This window comes from Bufo gargarizans, chromosome 2 (assembly GCF_014858855.1).
Source record: "Bufo gargarizans isolate SCDJY-AF-19 chromosome 2, ASM1485885v1, whole genome shotgun sequence".
Taxonomy (NCBI): Eukaryota; Metazoa; Chordata; class Amphibia; order Anura; family Bufonidae; genus Bufo; species Bufo gargarizans.
In genome coordinates this window covers 162,879,762-162,901,563 of record NC_058081.1, presented here as the reverse complement: position 1 = coordinate 162,901,563, position 21,802 = coordinate 162,879,762, and the positions used below count along the sequence as shown (strand labels likewise).

The window sequence follows — 21,802 nt, the reverse complement described above, 5'->3', positions numbered from 1 at the left end:
TCCCCCTCAGGGTACCAGCAGGGTCACCTCTTCAGCCACTAGCACAGAGGTAGTAGTGAGGCTGGAGTGGAGGTAGGGGAACTGCAGGTGACCCCCATGGCTGGCAGGATGGGGGGGTGGTTAGGGGAACCAACACCGGCCTTCCATCTCTGTTTCCCTTACCTAAAGAGGAAAAAAGGTAAAACAACAAATGGATCCTGTTGCATCAGTAGTCATCAATTTGAGCCATTTCCATCTAAGATCTTTTTTCAGATGGGAAAAAAAAAATCCAGCATGCATGACTTTTTTTTTTCCCCATCTAAAAAAAGACGGATCTGAGATGGAAATGGCTCAAACGGATGACAACTGACATAACCAGATCATTTTTAAAAACATTTTTTTTTACTGAATCCTGTAAAAAAAATAAAAAAAAAATCCTATGCATAACTGATGCAACAGGAGCCTTTTTTTCTTTTTTAGACGGATCAGAAGAACAGAAAGCTAAATGGTGATATGAATACACTCTAAGGCTTCGTTCACATCACAGCTCCGTTTAGGAGCAGGAGAATGGAAGGAACTGGGAAGGCACATAACTGAGCCAAACAGCGCCTACGGACCCCATAGACCAGGGCTGGCCAACCTGAGGCTCTCCAGCTGTTGCAAAACTACAACTCCCAGCATGCCCAGACTACCTACAGTTATCAGCCTACAGCAAAGCATGGTGGGAGTTGTAGTTTTACAACAGCTGGAGAGCCTCAGGTTGGCCAGCCCTGCCATAGACTATAATGGGGTCCATTATGTTTCCGCTCAGATGATTTTGGAGCGGACAAAAGTTGTGCATGCAGGACTTTTGTCTCCACTTCAAAATCATCTTCTGAGCGGAAACATAACGGACCCCATTATAGTCTATGGGGTCCGTAGGCGCCGTTCGGCTCAGTTAGGCTGAAAAGAGAACAGAAAGGTGATGTGAACGAAGCCCAAGATGCAAAAAGTTCAACATGCGATGTTTGGTGCAAAGTATGGCCAATGTAACCTGATAAATTCCCCCCATGTGTTCATAGGCTGTGCTTTGTTGTCATGCTGATACAAGTGTGTTTTAATTGAGGCCAGAGAAATTTGAAGGACTTTGCACCAAATGTATCAAATGTCATGATGATGAAGACAGAAGAGAAGCCGGGCTGCGCGAACAAGTGGATTAAGGAGAGTTAAATAATTTTTTATTTTTTTAACCCCTCCAGCATTATACATTCTGTATAAAGAATGCTATTATTTTCCCTTATAACCATGTTATCTTTTTTGCAAGTCACACACAGTTTGCTCAACACTTATAAACCTTTAAACGCTTTTGTCTAGAAATGCTTCTATGACATGCTGTCTATGACATTCAAACAGATGTGACCTCTGAGGCCTGAACTACAGTGACCAGCAGTGCTAGACATCATATTATATTCATTTCTATCTCTCTGCTTCAGTATGTAATCAAATTTTGATGTCACATGCAATTCTGAAGTCACACAAAAGCCCTACAATTAGTTCCAACAGCTCATAATTCTCTTCAATAGAGTGGTGTGTAAATAGATTCAGTTTTATTTATGTAGCAAAAATCATTTAAGAACCGTTGAATTTTGAAAATGTATTTAATTAACAGAATCCCATCTATGTACAACATAAAATACATATATACGCATGTTACAAATCCTCCTCTTCATCCTCCTCATCACTAATGACATATTTCTTGTGCTTTTTGTTGGCTTTGTCTTCATCATCTGCCTTCCTCTTCTTTGACGGCTCTCCCTCCTAGACAGGGGAATGAGAAGTAAAAATTCCAATGCTCATTAATATAGGACATATTCAGCAGACTTGGAGTCCACGGGGCGGTTTGATTGGTACTGCTCATTTTAGGCAAGCCATGGTTGGAGCACAGGAGCAACGTGAAGCTCAACAATAAATCCACAATTAACTTGCTCTTGATAATACATATACAACTCAGTAGTCAGCAGTTACGAGGGGTATAAGTGAGTGTTGAACACTCATTTATAGGCTCGAATAAGGCTAGAGTGCATGGAAGTGGTTATATTTTCTGTATAGTGCTGCAATATTTGGAAGGACTAAATAAGATTAAATGTATAAAACGTGTAGAAACCACATAGGTTATAAATAGGTAAGTTTGCCTGGCCATCAGAAGGTACATAAGCCAGCTTGTCTGTGAAAACAGTACTAGACTCACCTCCTCGTCATCACTGTTCAGTTTCTTTGCTTTGAGTAATCTCTGAGCTTTGTCATCCTCTGAACCTTCATCACTGTCGGATGAGTAGATACGGGCTCTTTCCTCTGTAAAACATGGCAACGGTCCATATAATTCATGTCATTCTCAAGCAGAACGTACAGAAGTAATTGATCAAATGTGACAGAAGCAAATCGAGAACGTAAAACTGCACTGAGAAACACTACACCACACCACACTTTTTAAATGAAAGCTAGAGTGCAAGCATACAGCGTAATAAAGAATGTCTTTTAGAAGCAAGACATTCTTCAGTGTGCCCCCTGGTGGACATGTGGAGTAAAAAACAGACCAATTTAAAACTTCATGAACACTGATGGGACTTCATAATGTTTCTTTACCTCTCCCTCCTTTATATCTGTTCTTGATGGCCGCCAGGCTTATCGACTCTTCTCCTTCGTCTTCATCATCATAGCGGTCAGGCTCCAGGTAATTAGCGCTTAGACCACGCTGGTGCTGCTTTTCTTTGATTCTGCGCTGCTGTGACTCTCTGCGGATTGATGCTTTCAGTCTCTCTTCTTCTTTCTGCATGGAAACAAGAAGATAATGAAATATCACTATTTTGAGCTGTAGTTTACAAAAACCGATTTAAAGGGGTTGTCCTGGTTCAGAGCTGAACCCGGACATCCCTCCATTTTCACCCCGACAGCCCCCCTGACATGAGCATCGGAGCAGTTCATGCTCTCCTTTGCCCTGAGCTAAAGGCATTTTTAGGAGTTCCGGCGCCGTACTGGGGCTCTCCATGGGGCTGACAGGAACCCCGGTGACGTCACCGGCTCTCATGGGCGGGATTTAGCTCTGCCCTAGCCAGTAAAAGGGCTAGTGACGTCACCAAAGAGCCGGTGACGTCACCAAACACACTGCCGGGTGGAAGTTACCACCCAGCAGTGTTATTGAAAACAAAAAAGCCTGTGCCTGCGCGATTTAGCACAGGGCACAGGGAGGGCATCGGAGCATGAGATGCTAGCCTCAGGGGGGCTGCCTGGGTGAACATAAGGGTATGTCCGGGTTCAGCTCTGAACCCGAACAACCCCTTTAATTATATAGACAGCATTGAGGTTCTGTTCACATTTCTGCTATGTGGTTTCCATTAATGGTCCCAGTATTTTTTATGACAAAGCACTGTCTGAATGCTTGAACCCAAATAAAAAACCCTATGGCCCGCTTTCAAAGTCTTGTAGTGACAGCATCATAGTCGTCACTCTAGAAAAGTAATATGTACTAAGCTGGCTCATTGGTAGTTTACTATACAAACAATGTGGTTTAAGGAATACTCCAAACCAGCCTGTCTGTTCTTCTATTTACTTGTTATCTCGCAAAATAAATTTACTTATCATCCAAAATGCATAGGAGGTCAAATGTTTTACCTTAATCATTTCTGTTCTTTGAGACTCTGGATCACGTCCTGCCATCGGAAGAATCCTGATCTTTTGAGTCTTAGAACATCTGTCTGCAAGGGACAGGGTCATCTTCCTGTGAGTGGCGCTGTCGGTGGAATGAGGCCTGAGGGCAAATACAAATATATGTAAAGGAGCAGTTTGTGACAGGCTAGTCATATCCAATAAAAACATATAGCAATAATAAAGGGAGGCTTATTTGACTTTGCAGTCTAAAAATACATCTTATATCAAGAGTGGGCTATTTGCCGTAGCATTTAGAGCACACCTGGAGACACATTATAGGAATTCCCATACATACCCATAGAAAACAACGTGTATTTCACCAGTAGGGCTGAAACGATTTCTCAAATTAATCGATTAACCCGACACAAAAAAATCCTCAATGCAACTTTCTTGCATCGATGATTCATTTGTGCCATGTGACCACGGAGTGTGAGTGAAGAGCTTGCTATTACTCACGCTCCTTGGTCACCCGCCTGTCCGCACAGTGCTGCACACACATCGTCAGGACACAGTGCACGTAAGGAGAGGGAGTGGGGGAACTGATGGCAGTGGGGGCTGCTGGTGGCACTGGGAGGAGCTGACGGCATTGGGGGAGGACATGGTGGCATTGGAGGGGAAACTGGGGGGTGGGGGTACTGATGGCAGTGGGGCTGATGAGTTTTTATAGAAAACGTTCTCTTAATTAGTTTTATTTTATTAGAGTACAGGATTAATCATTGGATTAATCGATATAATACTTGATTACTAAAATAATCGATAGCTGCAGCCCTATTCACCAGCAGCAAATTTCTAGGTGCACTGGCTACCTGGCTTTTGAAATCTGCACAGCCCTACCTTGGGCCTCATACACAAGCATGGAGACTGTACAGCATCACAGTCTTCATACTACAGCCTTACAATGGAGCTATTATGATCTATGAGCAATGCTCCTAGGGGAGAAAAGCTCTGTATATATATATAAAACATGCAATGGAATAAGTCATGATTTTTTCTGCCTGACAGATATGTAAACCAAAGAAAACATATATATACACCGCCATACTGAAACAGAGATAAAGCAAATGCCTTCTGCACTACTATGGGTGTCATCTTAAAGGGAACCTGTCACCCAAAAATCGCCTATTAAGTGTTTACAGTACTTATAGTGCTGTATAGTCGTTTCTGTGACTGTTGTTAGTTTTGCGAAGTATGCTCAGTCAGAACGATGTTATATTCAGTGATGCCCAGTGTTTCAAGTCGGTTGAAGTCCTGGTGGCAGCGGCCTAGGGTTTACATGGCCCTCTCCGCCCTGCCCTGGATGAAGCGAATCGATTAGGGACGCGTAAGTAGCTATGGCAGTAAGGGCGGCAGGAGCGCGGTTACGGCTGCGCGGTATACCGCAGTCTACTTCGCCGCACTGCCATTAGACGACAATCCGTATCCAAACGCGCCGCGCCGTAATGGGGCGGCGAAAGGATCTGTAGAACACAGACGGCATCCATGAGGCCCTGGATATAAAGTCCAGATTTAGGTCAGACATGACGCATGTCATGTCCTATTTGCATGGCTATTTGTATTCTTTATAACTTAGAATTTACACGATGATATACTTATATAATGCCAGAACAAAGGGTGTCAAAACTGCACTAATACTGCCATGCCTCAAAAAGAAGCATGTAATGCTGCTGTCAGTGCAGTCAAACCTGCCAAAACTGAATTAAAGAAGGTTAAAAAAAGAAAATCCAATAAGACAGAAAATGTGGAGAACAGCACCTTACCTGAACGTCAGCTTGGTCTTGAATACAGCCTGACCTTGTAAACCTGTTCCTTGTCTGATAAAAAGATGGTTGTGGTCTCCTTGTAATGGAGCTTTATACACATCAAATACTTCATTACCCAAGTGCAAGGACATACTGCAAGAAAAAAGACAAATATGACGTCAAAGACAAGTTACAAACCGGATTCAAAAAAGTTGGGAAACTAAACAAATTGTGAATAAAAACTAAATGCAAGGAGGTGGAGATGGCAAATGTCAATATTTTATTTGTAATAGAACGTAGATGACAGATCAAACGTTTAATCTGAGTAAATGTATCATTTTAAAGGAAAAATACGTTGATTAAAATTTTCACGGTGTCAACAAATCCCTAAAAAGTTGGGACAAGTAACAATAAGAGGCTGGAAAATGTAAATTTGAGCATAACGAAGAGCTGGAAGACCAATTAACACCAATTAGGTCAATTGGCAACATGATTGGGTATAAAAAGAGCTTCTCAGAGTGGCAGTGTCTCTCAGAAGCCAAGATGGGTAGAGGATCACCAATTCCCACAATGTTGCGCAGAAAGATAGTGGAGCAATATCAGAAAGGTGTTACCCAGCGAAACATTGCAAAGACTTTGCATCTATCATCATCAACTGTGCATAACATCATCCGAAGATTCAGAGAATCTGGAACAATCTCTGTGCGTAAGGGTCAAGGCCGTAAAACCATACTGGATGCCCGTGATCTCCGGGCCCTTAAACAACACTGCACCACAAACAGGAATGCTACTGTAAAGGAAATCACAGAATGGGCTCAGGAATACTTCCAGAAACCATTGTCAGTGAACACAATCCACCGTGCCATCCGCCGTTGCCAGCGGAAACTCTACAGTGCAAAGAAGAAGCCATTTCTAAGCAAGATCCACAAGCTCAGGCGTTTTCACTGGGCCAGGGATTATTTAAAATGGAGTGTGGCAAAATGGAAGACTGTTCTGTGGTCAGACTCACGATTCGAAGTTCTTTTTGGAAATCTGGGACGCCATGTCATCCGGACCAAAGAGGACAAGGACAACCCAAGTTGTTATCAACGCTCAGTTCAGAAGCCTGCATCTCTGATGGTATGGGGTTGCATGAGTGCGTGTGGCATGGGCAGCTTGCATGTCTGGAAAGGCACCATCAATGCAGAAAAATAGATTCAGGTTCTAGAACAACATATGCTCCCATCCAGACGTCATCTCTTTCAGGGAAGACCCTGCATTTTTCAACAAGATAATGCCAGACCACATTCTGCATCAATCACAACATCATGGCTGCGTAGGAGAAGGATCCGGGTACTGAAATGGTCAGTCTGCAGTCCAGATCTTTCACCTATAGAGAATATTTGGCGCATCATAAAGAGGAAGGTGCAACAAAGAAGGCCCAAGACGATTGAACAGTTAGAGGCCTGCATTAGACAAGAATGGGAGAGCATTCCTATTTCTAAACTTGAGAAACTGGTCTCCTCGGTCCCCAGACGTCTGTTGAGTGCTGTAAGAAGAAGGGGAGATGCCACACAGTGGTGAAAATGGCCTTGTCCCATTTTTTGGGGGATTTGTTGACACCATGAAATTCTGATTCAACATATTTTTCCCTTAAAATGGTACATTTTCTCAGTTTAAACTTTTGTTCTGCGATTTATGTTCTATTCTGAATAAAATATTAGAAGTTGGCACCTCTACATCATTGCATTCAGTTTTTATTCACGATTTGTATAGTGTCCCCACTTTTTGGGAATCCGGTTTGTACAAAGAGCAAGGGGCTGAGCACAGCCAGACGACACTTACCTGCCATCTGACCATTTAACAATCCGTGCATTACTCTCCCTAATATCATTTCCTTCCTCGTCCTTGCGTGTTCTCCACCTGATGGTATTTTCAACCTATTAGTGGAAAAAAGAAAACACACTAGTTATTATAACATGCAAGCTACCTTAAAAGGGTTGTCCAGGATTTTACAATTGATGGCCTATGCTAAGGATAGGACCTCAATATCTGACTGATGGGGGTTTGACACCGCGCACCTCTGCCGATCAGCTGTTTCGGGGTAGCTCCAGTGCCAGAAGTCGATGCCAGAGTTACAATGCTCCATCCATCATGGAGTGGACACAGCTGGTAAATTCGGCACCGCTTCCATTCACTACACATTAGACAGACTTGTGTAGTTCCGGACCTGCTCCTGAATTGCGTCAGGGGTGCGGATGAGTGACCCCTGCCAGATATTGATGGCCTATCATGAGTACAGGACATCAATAGATATGTCCTGGACAACTCCTTTAAGGCTCGGTCTACATGCCACATCTCCTGAGCAAATATTGCTGTGTAGTTCTGTTGGATTTTATGCAAATGTTGTGTCGTAGTAACTTATAACCTTGTTTACTTATATTAGTTGTGATTACTCGTGATGGCGCTACACTGCAGTCTCTGGTTTGTGAGGTGTGTCTCGTGCAAAGTGATAGTGTAGCCTAACAAATGACCTGCTAATGGAGAGAGTAATAAAATCCAATGAAGTACCGTATTTTTCGCCCTATAAGACGCACTTTTTCCCTGCCAAAAGTGGGAGGAAAATGGCAATGCGTCTTATGGGGCGAATGCTGCCGTTTACACTGATACACCGCCGACCGCGTGCTGCACAGCGCGGTCGGAGGTGTATCAGCGAGGAGGGGCTGGAGCCAGCGTCTTGTTTTGTAATGGCAGCGGGGCCCGGTTCAGTCACTGTATTCTATTGCACCAGGCCCCGCTCACTGTACTAATCGTATATAACTGCAGGCAATGTTTAACTATAGAATATCTTCAATATCTTCCTGTACTTACGTCCGTAGCAGGCAGGAGGCTGGGCGGGCACTGGCAGTGTAACTCACTACGTCACGCTACTGCTCCGCCCACTTTATGAATGAAACAGGCGGCATGGGCATGTGACGTAGTGAGTTACGCTGCCAGTGCCCCCCAGCCCGCCCAGCCTCCTGCCTGCTATGGACATAATTACAGGCTGCTGGATTGAAGATATTCTATAGTTAAACATTGCCTGCAATAGAATACAATGACTGCACTGGGCCCCGCTGACATTACAAAACTACTGTAGATGCCAGCGCCCACGCCCTGTAATTGGGGGTCATTCACAATACACAGAGACACTTATGGGGGGGGGGGGGAATATGCATAAGATGCTATTTATGCCAGCCACAGACCCCCCCCCATAACAGTGCAAGCCACAGACCCCCCCCATAACAGTGCAAGCCACAGACCCCCCCATAACAGTGCAAGCCACAGACCCCCCCATAACAGTGCAAGCCACAGACCCCCCCATAACAGTGCGTCATCCACAGACCCCCATAACAGTGCGTCATCCACAGATCCCCCCCATAACAGTGCAAGCCACAGATCCCCCCCCATAACAGTGCAAGCCACAGACCCCCCCCCCATAAAAGTGCAAGCCACAGACCCCCCCCATAACAGTGCAAGCCACAGACCCCCCCCATAACAGTGCAAGCCACAGACCCCCCCCCATAACAGTGCAAGCCACAGACCCCCCCAAACAGTGCAAGCCACAGACCCCCCCCCATAACAGTGCAAGCCACAGACCCCCCCATAACAGTGCAAGCCACAGACCCCCCCATAACAGTGCGCATCCACAGACCCCCCCCATAACAGTGCGTCATCCACAGACCCCCCCATAACAGTGCGTCATCCACAGATCCCCCCCATAACAGTGCGTCATCCACAGATCCCCCCCCCCCATAACAGTGCGTCATCCACAGATCCCCCCCCATAACAGTGCGTCATCCACAGATCCCCCCCCCATAACAGTGAGTCATCACAGACCCCCCCCATAACAGTGCGTCATCCACAGATCCCCCCCCATAACAGTGCGTCATCCACAGATCCCCCCCCATAACAGTGCGTCATCCACAGATCCCCCCCCCATAACAGTGCGGCATCCACAGATCCCCCCCCCCATAACAGTGCGGCATCCACAGATCCCCCCCCCCCATAACAGTGCGGCATCCACAGATGCCCCCCCCCATAACAGTGCGTCATCCACAGATGCCCCCCCCATAACAGTGCGTCATCCACAGATCCCCCCCATAACAGTGCGTCATCCACAGATCCCCATAACAGTGCGTCATCCACAGATCCCCCATAACAGTGCGGCATCCACAGATCCCCCATAACAGTGCGTCATCCACAGATCCCCATAACAGTGCGTGCATCCACAGATCCCCCATAACAGTGCGTCATCCACAGATCCCCCATAACAGTGCGTCATCCACAGATCCCCCATAATAGTGTCATTCACAGGCTACCATTAGGTCAAAGCCCACCAAAAGCACACCTTTTGGTTCAAAATATTTTTTCTTATTTTCCTCCTCAAAAACCTAGGTGAGTCTTATAGGGCGAGCATAGGGCCTAGGTATATGGATGTAGGGCTCTGATGACCACAGAGTATCTCAGTCATGTGCAGAAAAACATTCAATAGTCTGGAATGTTGAACTGCACCAGATCTGAGGAACATGGATTATCAGTAATTTAATCATGTAATGTCAAAACAGGAAAATATACAGTATATACAATGCTTGTATACTACATCTACACACAGGTGAGCTGTAAAGACAGACACAAATTGGGAGCATAGCTGAATTTTTGGGGTTTTGAGTTTGCTTGTATGCAAGGAGTTGTGTTCAAGGATTTCTTGTCTCATGAATTTGAAATACTATAATACTCTCCATAACACAAATGTACCCCTGCAAGAGAATGTGGCACCTAACAGCAAGCTTACAATGCAGACAGCTCTGGGGTCCTTCATAGGTCCCCAGGGATTGGAGTATTGCTGCCCCAGCTACAATCGGGTCATCATGGGAAACGTGACGCCGTACGGATCGCAGCGAGATCAAGGTGTTAACAGTTAGGGTCAGCGCTTTGTCCGACCTTGACTGTTAAGCAGGAGCCAGCGCTAAGATAACAGGCTGTGAGGAACAGCAGGTTTTTAGCGCTGGAGTGCTCCGGCAGCCATTTAAAAAAAATGGCAGTGCACCAACTGCCGCCAAAAGACAATGGGCTGTCGTTAATGATGGAACCGAGATTAAATAAAAATAAAAAAGAATGAATAGAAAAATCAAATGAATGGAAAAAATACCTTTAGTTTCAACCTGGTTCTTCCTTCTTCATCCAACATTTCTTCATCTTCAAACTCATCCTCGTAATATTGAGGATCAAAGGGTCTAAAGACAAACAAGTACATTAAGCAAAGTATTATAGATCTAAACGTACTCATATTAATATCATAAGGAGTTCTGAGTTTTCTCCAATCCCGGCCATCAGATCACGGTGACAGCTATGCAAGAGCTGGCACCTAAACGTAATAGCACAGGCACAGCTCCTTACATACCGTTACATTAATTTTCAGGAAATGTATAGTTCCTGTGATGTAAACACATCAAGGCATTACCAGAGAGGCAATAGCACTTACCCAAAGGATAGGTGATTAAAGGGGTTGTCTCACTTCAGCAAATAGCATTTATCATGTAGAGAAAGTTAAAGGGGTTCTGCAGTTTGTTTAAACTGATGATCTACCCATCTGATCGGCAGGGGTCTGACACCTGATCAGCTGTTTGAGAAGGCAGCGGCGCTCCAGCAGCACCGCGGCCTTCTCATTGTTTACCGCAGGCCCAGTGACGTCACGACTAGTATAAACTGGCCTGGGCGCGGCTATACTCTGTTCACTTGAATGGAGCTTAGCCGCGCCCAGGCCAGTTGATACTAGTCGTGACGTCACTGGGCCAGCGGTAAACAGTGAGAAGGCCGCTGCGCTGCTGGAGCGCAGCTGCATTCTTAAACAGCTGATCGGCGGGGGTCTCGGGTGTCGGACCCCCGCCGATCAGATGCTGATGATCTATCCAGAGGATAGATCATAAGTTTAAACAAACTGCAGAACCCCTTTAATACAAACCACTTACTAATATATTACCATTAATATTGCATCCTTTTTGCTGGCTGGATTTCTTTTTCCATCAGATTATATACCTGCTAGTTTCCAAGGTTACGACCACCATTCAATCTAGCAGTGGTGGTCGTGCTTGCACACTATAGGAAAAAGTACCAGTCTCTCTGGTGGTTGGGCCCATGGGAGTGGGCGTAAGCCAGTTCTTTTTCCTATAGTGTGCCAGCACGGTCACTGCTGCTGGACTGCAGGGTGGTCATCACCAAGGAAAACGAGCAGTGTATAATGTGATGGAAAAATGAATCCAGCCAGCAAAGTAGCGAATATGGACAATCACAATACAATAGTAAGTGCCTTGTATTAACTTTATCTACATAATAAATGCCATTTGCTGAAGCGAGACAACCCCTTTAATATAAAATGGATGGCATCCAACTGCTTTGACCCCCAAATAATTACTAAAGTTTGTGGACAGGAGCAATTTGAATAGAGCAGTGGTCATTTGTGTGCAACTGCTCCATTTAAGGACTGTATAGGACTGACGGAAACTGCTGAGCGCTGCATGTGATCTACTCATCAGTGGAGCTCCCAGTGATCACATATCTGACAGCTACACTGTGGACATGTTTTATGAGAAAAGCACTTATCTAAATCATATACAGGTACGGCTGTTCTGAGACAAGCACTAAAAGTCAACTGGCTCTACACAGAATGTGTGTATGTACGTGTCAAACTAAATGTTTTGCTCTGCCCACATTTCCATCTGAGGTTCTGTTAGGAGCCCCTGTCAAATAGCACAGCTGCTGCGACAGACAACCAGATGGACTAATTATATCAATGGGGTCCATTGGTGTTGTCCATCAGAGGAGCAGAAAAACTGCAATTTTTTTTAGCATAAATGTGAACAGAGTAAACTGGGACCTTCACCTTATACAGGGATTGGTGGGTGCAATGAATACAGTACTACTGAATTATCACAGGAGTTACCTTTCATGTTTGCCCTGAATGTACTTTACCTGGGCTCAACACTGAGAAAGTTAGGAAGCTTCACAAAATATAAGTCATTTCCAAGGTCTGTGTTCACTTTGGGGATCTCTACTTCTATCCTGGTCTCCGGTGCGGGCTCCTCTTCAGGATGATCTTGGTCGATTCCATAGTCATCCTGCAGTATCATGAAAAAAGGTCAGAAAATCAGTCAGCCTGATGCTAGATATTATATGTACGTGCATAACGGTATATTTAATACTATGTCCACCCCCAGCGTCTGTCTCCTGGCTATTTGCCCTTTTGTTTAGTTCCGTGACTAACATGTGAATGAAATCTCCATGTAGACAACAATTCACATACTTCTTTTATGTCTATATATCAGCTGCAACAGAAGTGAGCAAAACACACTGGACTGGATGCATCAAAACGGGTGCAATGGAAAGGTCTTTTATCATTTCATTTTTGTTTTTAAAAACTTTATTTAACTGTTCTTTAAATTTTTAGCCCCCTAAGGGACTTGCCTTGTACAAATACTTCTGTAGGAACTTTTACATCTTGCTAGAGGTAGGGTGGAACGGTAGCAGTAACACAAAAGAACATCAAAAGGTCTCCAGCTGCCATGACATGACTTTATGGGGGGCCTGGGAGGATAGAGGGAGCCCTGTCTCAAGAGTCAGGGCTATGGTTACTTGGGTCCCACCAGAGGAAATTATTTTCAAGGCCAAATGCTATATCATTAATCAAAGGCTATATGGCTTTGAATCAAAGAACAAGACCCTAGTGGCAAGTGATTAACTCTAAAGGCAGCTCTAAATCTCCTGGATCTTTGGGGGTCACTATAGCTTCAGAGACTTGGCCCACTGGAGGACTCTCTGGTAATTTGGTGGCCAGTCTGACCCTGCTCCTCACTCTGTAACTGTTCAGATGAGGGGGATCAACTGCAAGTATCAAGTTATTTCCGATCCTGGCAATGGAAGCAGGGTTCCGGCTGCATATGAAGTTGGCACCCATAAGTGACGGTGCAAGCACGACTCCTGATCGTGCACCATTATTGCGCCAAAACTGCAGCAATGTACTATTACTACACAGAGTGGGAAGTAGTTATGGGCCGACCTACACATAGAAATAGGTACTCATTAGAAGAATATGTGCATTCATGTCAAACATGGGTGGATCCCAAAGACATGTCCCATAATTTGCTTAGAATCCAGAATGTGTGTAAGCAAGAAACAGAAGATCTATGGATAAGGTGGCCTGACAGTCAGTGTCTATAGGTACATACCATTGGTTGGCCTGGAGTTGGAGGCTTCATTTCAGCATCACTATCTGAAGAAATATCATCTGCATCTCCAAACAAATCAGAGGCACCTTTTTTCCCCTCTGTTAAGTTATAAAACATGGAATTAATTAGATATTATTTAACATTATTGGGACCTTCTATTCATTTTAGTAAAGCCTCAAAGTTAATTTAAAGGGGTTCTCCGGGAAACTAAACTAAATATAGTAAAAAAACATTCATAAGTACCTTTATTTATCAAAAGAAGCTCGTTTTCCCTAGGGAGTTATCATTGTAAGACCCTAAAATGGCTGCCATCAAGTCATTGTGTCAGAAACCCGTCCTAGAATGCCCAGTGCACTCACCAGGACGGGCTGCGTCAGCACCAGCAGCTCGAGACACTGTTCAGCCTGAGGTAACAGCTACTTCCTGAATGCACATATTAGTGCATGCGCACTGTGCTTAGGCAGTTCCCAGTGAAGAGGAAGGGAAAAAACTGTGTTTGCGATCCGTCTCAGGCACCTGGGAGGGCTCTGAAGCGGCAAATTTGCCTTTAGAGGCATTCAGTTATTCATTCTGTCATAATAGAAGTCTATGGGCTGCAAAACTGATCCGTCCCGTTTCCGTTATGCAGGAGAGGACTCATTAGGCATTCCGTCATAGAATTGCGTTATGGTCCATAGTAACGGAATCCAAACGGATCTCAAACACAGTCTCCAGTTTCCCCTTCCTCTTCACTGGGAACTGCCTAAGCACAGTGCGCATGCGCTAATATGTGCATTCACGTCTCACTAGCGGTCAGAAGTGGAGTGATCTCAACATAGGGCAGATGGAGAAATGTAAGTTTGCCATCTGCCCCGAGATCCAGACTGCGGTTTATGGCAGGAGCTGAAAAAATTGCAAGCCATTAAGAAATAGTCTATAGTCTGGTGATGACTTGACAAGAAAGATATTTGGAATTGAAAATCTGCTAAGAAGACACAACATATTAAAGTGGAACTGATGTCTCCTACAGTTTTTACACATCATAGCAACATGTCAGACCCCCACTGATCACTGATGGGCCAGAAGCTCTAAGCTGAGCGTTGTGCCCCTTTGACTGACTACCACTCCTCAGAGTTATGGCTCCCTGTGTACAGACTTAAAAACGTCTATGTGGCCATACACTGCCATCTACCAAAGCACAGCAAATGACGGTCAAATGGGCATATCGCTCAAGTGAGAGCTTCTGCCCCTTTGTTTCAGTGTTTGGAAGAAGTCTCAGCACCTGGATTACCACTGATCAAAGCTTCAGACTCTTCACTCACTAGGACATGACTTAAAAGCAATATAAATGTACATGCAGAAAACCTGAAGCATATAGAAGGACTCCATACCTTTTGGCGTTTCTCCATCACTATCCAACTCAGAGTCTGACTGTCTCCTCTTCTTCTTCTTCTTAGGCCTCTGCCGCACAATCTCTTCTTCACTATCGCTTCCTTTTCCTGATACTATAAAAGACACCAGAAAACATGCTGAACAAGAACAACTGTGCAGAATATGTACTTTGAAAGAACAAAAAACATTGTTGATTGTAAAGTTCTCCACACAATATGTTGGTGCAGTGGAAATCTATAAATAAAACTGACCTGATTTTTGCTCCTGCTCTTCACCATCTGAATGCTGTTGCTCATCATCGGAGCGATGGCCGTCAAGTTCGTCATCTGAATGTCGCCTCTGCTCGTCATCTGAATGTCGCCTCTGCTCGTCATCTGAATGTCGCCTCTGCTCGTCATCTGAATGTCGCCTCTGCTCGTCATCTGAATGTCGCCTCTGCTCGTCATCTGAATGTCGCCTCTGCTCGTCATCTGAATGTCGCCTCTGCTTGTGGTCTTCATCGTCAGAATGCTGCTGCTCTTCATCTGACTGCTGTTGTTCCTGTTCATCATCTGAATTCTGAATCTTTGGTTCATCATCATCATCATCTGACCGCTGATGGTAATCCTGATCTTCACCATCTGAATGCAGTCTCTCATCATCGGAATGTCTCTGGTCATCGTCATCAGAATGATGTCTGCGATCCTCCTCATCAGACTGTTGGTTTTCATGGTCTTCTCCATCAGATTGTTTGTGCATCTCTTCATCTGATCTCATATTTCTGTCATCATCTGAATGCTGTGCTTCATCATCTGAGTTCTGAATCTTCTCCTCATCATCTGAGTTCTGAATCTTCTCCTCATCATCATCAGACTGGTCACTTCTACCCTTACTGCCCCATTTTTCATCTTCAGAATGGACATCTTTTTCTGACCCTTCGGCATCAGAGTGATGGCTGCTGCGGTCAGATCGGTGGCCTCTATCATCATCTTCATCCTGAAAGTTTTCAGACCCACTGTGCTGTTCAGCATCTGATTGATCGTGTTCTTCTTGATCAGAGTGGGCATTACCTTCAGACTGATTATCAGACCTTTCTGAATGGTTGTAACTACCACTGTGTTGGGACCCAGCTTCATCCTCACTGTCATCTCCAAAAAGTTCCCTGTTGCTGGGTTTTAAAGCAGAATGTCCCTCGTCATCATCATCCCGTTCACTGTCACTCGCAGAAGCATTACTAACATGAGGCAGGCGTTTTTTGGTTCGGAGTCAGAGCCAGATCCAGAGTCTGAGTCTTCTAAAATTGGAAACAACAACATATATGATTAGCTCACCATCGGGATTATGATACATGGAAATATCTGTTATTGTACCGGTGCCCTTTCCAATATTGTAGACATACCGGTTCCAAAATTTTGTACTGACACAACAATCAGAAGTTTGTATCACACAAGTAGACCTGATTATCCCCTTAACTCCTACAAAAGTAGGATCAGTACCACCTACACTGGACCAAACTATAACTTGATTTTTCTAAATACATACGGTATAAATATGCTAATTTCCTTCATTTTTTAAGGTTTTTTTCCCAATCTGGGACACTTATGGCATATTGACACAGGATATACCATAAATGTCTGATAGATGTGGGCCCACTCCTAAGTCCAGAATGGGTCCCCGAACTGAACAGAAGTCAAGCTGCTCATACATGCCCACTCTCCATTCATCGCTAAGGGACTTCCAGAAGTAGGCAAGCGCTGACTTTACTATTACCATAGTGGTGAATAAAGGGGTGACCACATGTGGAGCAATGTGCTTTCCATTCACTGCTATGAGACTTCCAAAAATAGTCGTGTGTGCTTCTTTGGGTATTTTTGGAAGAACCCTTAACAGTGGAGAGCATGCTGCACATGCGCAGTGTCCTCTCCATTCACTTCAGGCTCAATTCTCGAGATTGGAGTGGATCCACAAGGTAGAGCCTGCACCTATCAGACATTCATATAGTATATCCTATCGATAGGTCATAAATGTCCCAGATGGGAATATCCCTTTAAATTCTTAAAGTTTTTACTATTTTTCATTGGAACAATTAAAAATGGTTGCAAAGGTTTAACTGTCCCTTAAAAGGGTTCTCTGGCCTTTTAATATTGACGACCTATCCTCTGGTTAGCATCAATATCAGATAGGCACCCTTCTCTTTTCCTGCTCGTCGCTGCTGCTCTCCTATAGACATACAGCGGAGAGCAGGAATAAAGAAGGGAGAGGTCACATGGGCACTGTGCACGCCGTCTCCTCATACAGCTGATCGGCGAGGGTGCCGGTTGTCAGACTCCTGCCGATCTGATATTGATGACCTATCCTGAGTATAGATCATCAATATAGGAGAGCTCGTAGAACCCCTTTAAGGGGGTTGAACAATTTATTAGAGAATCTCCCCAGACCTCCTACGGGCTCATGCACACAAACGTATATTCTTTCAGTGTCCGTTTCATTATTTTTTTGCGGTCCCATTCATTTCAATGGGTCCGCAAAAAAACAAACAAAAAAAAACGGAAGTTACTCCGTGTGCATTCCGTTTTCGTATGTCCATTCTGCAAAAAGAATAGAACATTGTCCGCATTATGGACAAGGATAGGACTGTCCTATAAGGGACCAGCTGTTCTGTTCCGCAAAATACATAATGCACACGGACATCATCCGTATTTTTTGCATACCGCATCGTGTGCGTGAGCCCTAAGTATGATAAAAATAAAAGATCGGATACTCACCATATAGATGCCTGATGGGTCCAGGGCTCTAGTGATAGCACAGCTGTATACAGCTGGTTAGCACTGTTTACGACTGTCACCGCTGGGGACTGAAAGCGCAGCCTGGGGCTGAGGACCGCAGCAGTGCTCAAAATGATGGGGCATTAGGTGGTGCGTATGTGCTCTTTTCTTATTTCATCAATTCTGATACTGGACATGGAAAGACAAGTGCATACAACAAAGGATAGGCCATCCATGTCTGATTGGAAGACGTCCCAGGAGAGGAACATCAGCCATACACAGTCACATGGCAGAGCGATACTAACCCGCAGCACATCATGGGCCATGGACCACCGCAGCAGGGGCATGTTTTGGCCACATCCAGCATTGTACAGTGTGGCCTTAGCCTAATATAAGAGCAGCTGACATCTTCATTGCGGTCACCAACACATACAGTGACGTTTTAAGCCTCAAAGGGGTCTTTGTCAAACATATGGGTCACAATGTAGGATCTGCTACAGTACAACCGTGCCCCTGCAAACCACGGTATATATTAACCTAACTCTGGGGTGCCAAGAGCTATTATTTTGTACCAACTCCCAAAGAGATGAATGAAGCGGCAGTTGCAGGACTATGATGGGGTCATGAGACCCCCATTCTCACGACCCTAAGGCTGGTCTGATAACTGTATTGTGGCCTCTGGTGCTAACGGAACCAATGATGCGTGGTCGGATTCGTTGCCTGATGGACCTCACTGACTTCTAATGAGGTCTGTTCTACAGGTATCCATCCTTCTGTCACTTATGACAGACCCCATCAGAAGTCAGTGGGGGTCCCCCGGGCACCGCTAGTCATGTGACAGAGCGGCACCGCGCTGGGGTGTCCTTACTGCTGAATAGTAGTATTGTCCCCATGGTGACACCTCTAGTAATAAAGTATCCGCAGAGCTCAGCTTCTGAGCCCACCCAACTAACTTCAGGGCCAGACCTGGCTTTCATATAGACTTGTCATTGCCCAACATGTGCCAGGGGACTGGTTCCTGCCAATGATGTGCTGCCCCCTGACAACAGATCAGCTCTACAGCCACATTCATCCTGGAGAGCCTGTCCTGATAAAAGTCCATCTACACAGCAGACTGAGCCCCTGTACGGGTGCCGGCGAGGTACACCATCCTCTACAGCCCGGTCAGCCATACTCACCGTCTCCTTTCGGCTCATTTTCGGACTCTGCATCGCTGCCGAACAGACCCTCCAACATGTCCATGTCCGGCCTCGCTGGAGAACCTCAGGAAGTGCGCAGGAGCGGAAGTGGCTAGACTACTAAGAGGAGGGAGGGAGGGATTAACCCCGGCCTGCCCGGTGCAGAAATATTCGCAGCCGGTCACTGTGAAGTCCACATTGACAGTAAACCGTGTGCGGTTCCTCTTCTAACACTAATTTTCATAACGACATATGTGAAGCATACCGGGAAATTTACTGCCGAAACTGCGCATGCGCATTTGTTCAAGAGCTGTGCGAGGAAAGCTGGGAAATGTAGTTCATGCCCCAAATTGTCTTCAGTACTGCACGTTGTATACTATATGTCCCAGCATACTGTTTTTGTTGTTTTTTTCCCCTTTATTTTAGGAGCGGTAGTTTCAAGTCTGCTGTGATCACAGCTAGAGTGTCACATAATTATACATAAACATATATATATATATATATATATATATATATATATAATGCAGCTGAGGTGTGACATAATTATATATATATATATATATAGTTATAATGCAGCTGGAGTGTCACAAGGACAGAATGAAATATGGCTAGGTTCACATCTGCAGCACATTTTCCATTTTGTTCTGATGTAGGACCACAAAAACACCGCCATCTTGGCTACCAAGACCCATGGAAGGACCAGAGAGGACTGCAGTGGTACAGGCATTGAACTGAATAGGGTCACAGCACGACTCGCAAGTTGCCATGAGCCCAGAATAAAAAAAATCAGCAGTGTTTGATTTTCTTTAGATTCTGGGGTGGCGGTCGTGACGTGGGAACTTGCGAGTCGTGCATCTCTGACCCTAGTCAGTTCAATGGCTGCACCGCTATACAGTGATCTTTGGTTGTGTGATGGATGTTTCCAGGGCAGGACAAGGTATTTTGGTGCCCTAAGAAGAAGGGGCAATTCGTGCCCCCCATCCCCAAAGTACACATAAATTCAATGTAAAATGTGAAACTGCCTTAATAAGAGAAATATAAACATGTTTAAGAAGAAAATGATTTAATCCAATGTCTGGGGCTCTGAATCAGACGGTCTCTGCTCCTCTGCTAATAAAGTTGAGTTGCCCAAAAAAAAAGGCTTTCATTTTTGCAGCAGTATCGGACAATGTGACATGTCACACGGCTGGAAATGTCCTACATTGGTTGGAAGACTTCCAAGTCCTACTCTGGCCCCTAATTCCCCAGACCTGAACCCTATTGAGCATCTACGGGACCACCTTGATGGCTTACTTTTATATAGAACTGCAGTCAGGTTCACATGGAGGCACATTTTACCTTTCCATCACTTTTTAAACTTATACTAGAATAAATAAAGACACTACCACCTAAATTGGATGAAAAATGGCCACAATGCTTTATTATGGGTTACCTTAAATAAATTAGACACCACAATTAAATTTTCATAAATAAGTAATTAAATATGATAAATTCCACCACAAATAATTAAATAACTAAACCCATAACCATATTTACCGTAATTAATGAGAACCAAATCCACCCAGCTCCACTGACACTTAGTGATTCTGCCCCACTAATAAAGCAAAGGGGGGATGGGGGGGGTGATGCTCCTCTTTTTCTTAAAACTGGCCCAGAACCTCTGAAGCACCTGCAATATAACGGGGACAAGCTTCCCGCCACAAACATGTCAACAAATCCCAGGGCTGGATTTCTCTCCCAGCAACCAATCAGAATTGGATCTCCAGAGCCCAGCATTGACAGCCGCAATCTCAGGTAATTCTGAAAACTAAAAAGAGCGGGAAAAAGGGGGGAGAAGCAAACACCACATATATATATATATACAAACATATAAGGTGCCTGTGCCCCCATGTGTTCCCCAAGTTAAACCCTCTGGGGGACTATTCATTCTTGCCACTGGAACCACCAACACGACTTGGAGTTGGAGTCCATATACTATTCCTCTGTCTTGCCAGTGCCTCTTAGGAGCACCACAGGGACACTCCTTGGAAGAGCCTAGACAGTCTAACCTCATAATAACCCCATCCCCTTGTGTATAACTATTTGCTGCTTTTAGTATCAGTCTTTACTAGGAAAGCAATAATTAGGTAGCGACTGACACTGATGTGGTCCAGAGAGTCCCCTTAACCCCTTCGCAACATCTGCTGCACATGTATGGTGGATGTCGGGCCTATAAAGATGGCGCCAGCTCCAGTGCAGAGCATGCACCATATCTACCGGGTGCCTGCTATTTCATACAGCAGACACCCACAGATAATATCCGCAATCGGTGGTAATGCCGACCACAGGACATTTAACCCCTCAGATGCCATGGTCAAACATAACTACAGGAAGATTGGGGAAGGCGTTCCATGTTAGTAATGAGCCTGAGCATGTACTAGGCTTCCAGGCTCGTTACTTGTATATTACAGTTCAGGCTGGCAGGTGGCAGCACTAAATTGTAATATAGTGATTTCTATACAGATTGCAATCTGATGACTGCATGTTGGGCCCGAAACATTACTGTACGCTGTGCACCTTGCCATTCGGCTGATATTTGTGTAAACATTGCATATCCTGGAGTGCCGTCTAAATTGTGTCTCTACAAAATAGTGGTCCTGAGGTGGAGAGGGATCTAAAATGGACGTGCACCCGGCAAGAAGGAACGCTGACCCTACTGATGTAAGTGCACACAAGTTTAGAAGAAAGGCGAGCTGACTGAGTGCTGCGCCAGTGCGTCCAACCGATTCTGTGCTCATGACAGAGAACATTGCAGTATCGGTAGGGCACAGGGACAGGGGGAGAAGCTGATCTGGCAGTGTGAAACATTAGAACAAGCAGGAAAG

The 21,802-nt window shown here is 44.9% G+C and overlaps 1 protein-coding gene across 1 annotated transcript; it reads right to left on the bottom strand.

Moving 5' to 3' along the window:
• Positions 1-1,597: 1,597 nt before the first annotated feature.
• On the bottom strand, positions 1,598-19,017 carry LEO1 (LEO1 homolog, Paf1/RNA polymerase II complex component). The gene is given in 13 exon segments (XM_044283276.1): positions 1,598-1,776; positions 2,207-2,310; positions 2,602-2,785; positions 3,628-3,763; positions 5,421-5,555; positions 7,227-7,321; positions 10,573-10,657; positions 12,393-12,538; positions 13,646-13,743; positions 15,016-15,129; positions 15,268-16,240; positions 16,243-16,280; positions 18,939-19,017. Coding segments are annotated over 13 exon segments (2,280 nt in total). The 5' UTR covers positions 19,003-19,017; the 3' UTR covers positions 1,598-1,668.
• Between the last annotated feature and the right edge of the window lie 2,785 nt (positions 19,018-21,802).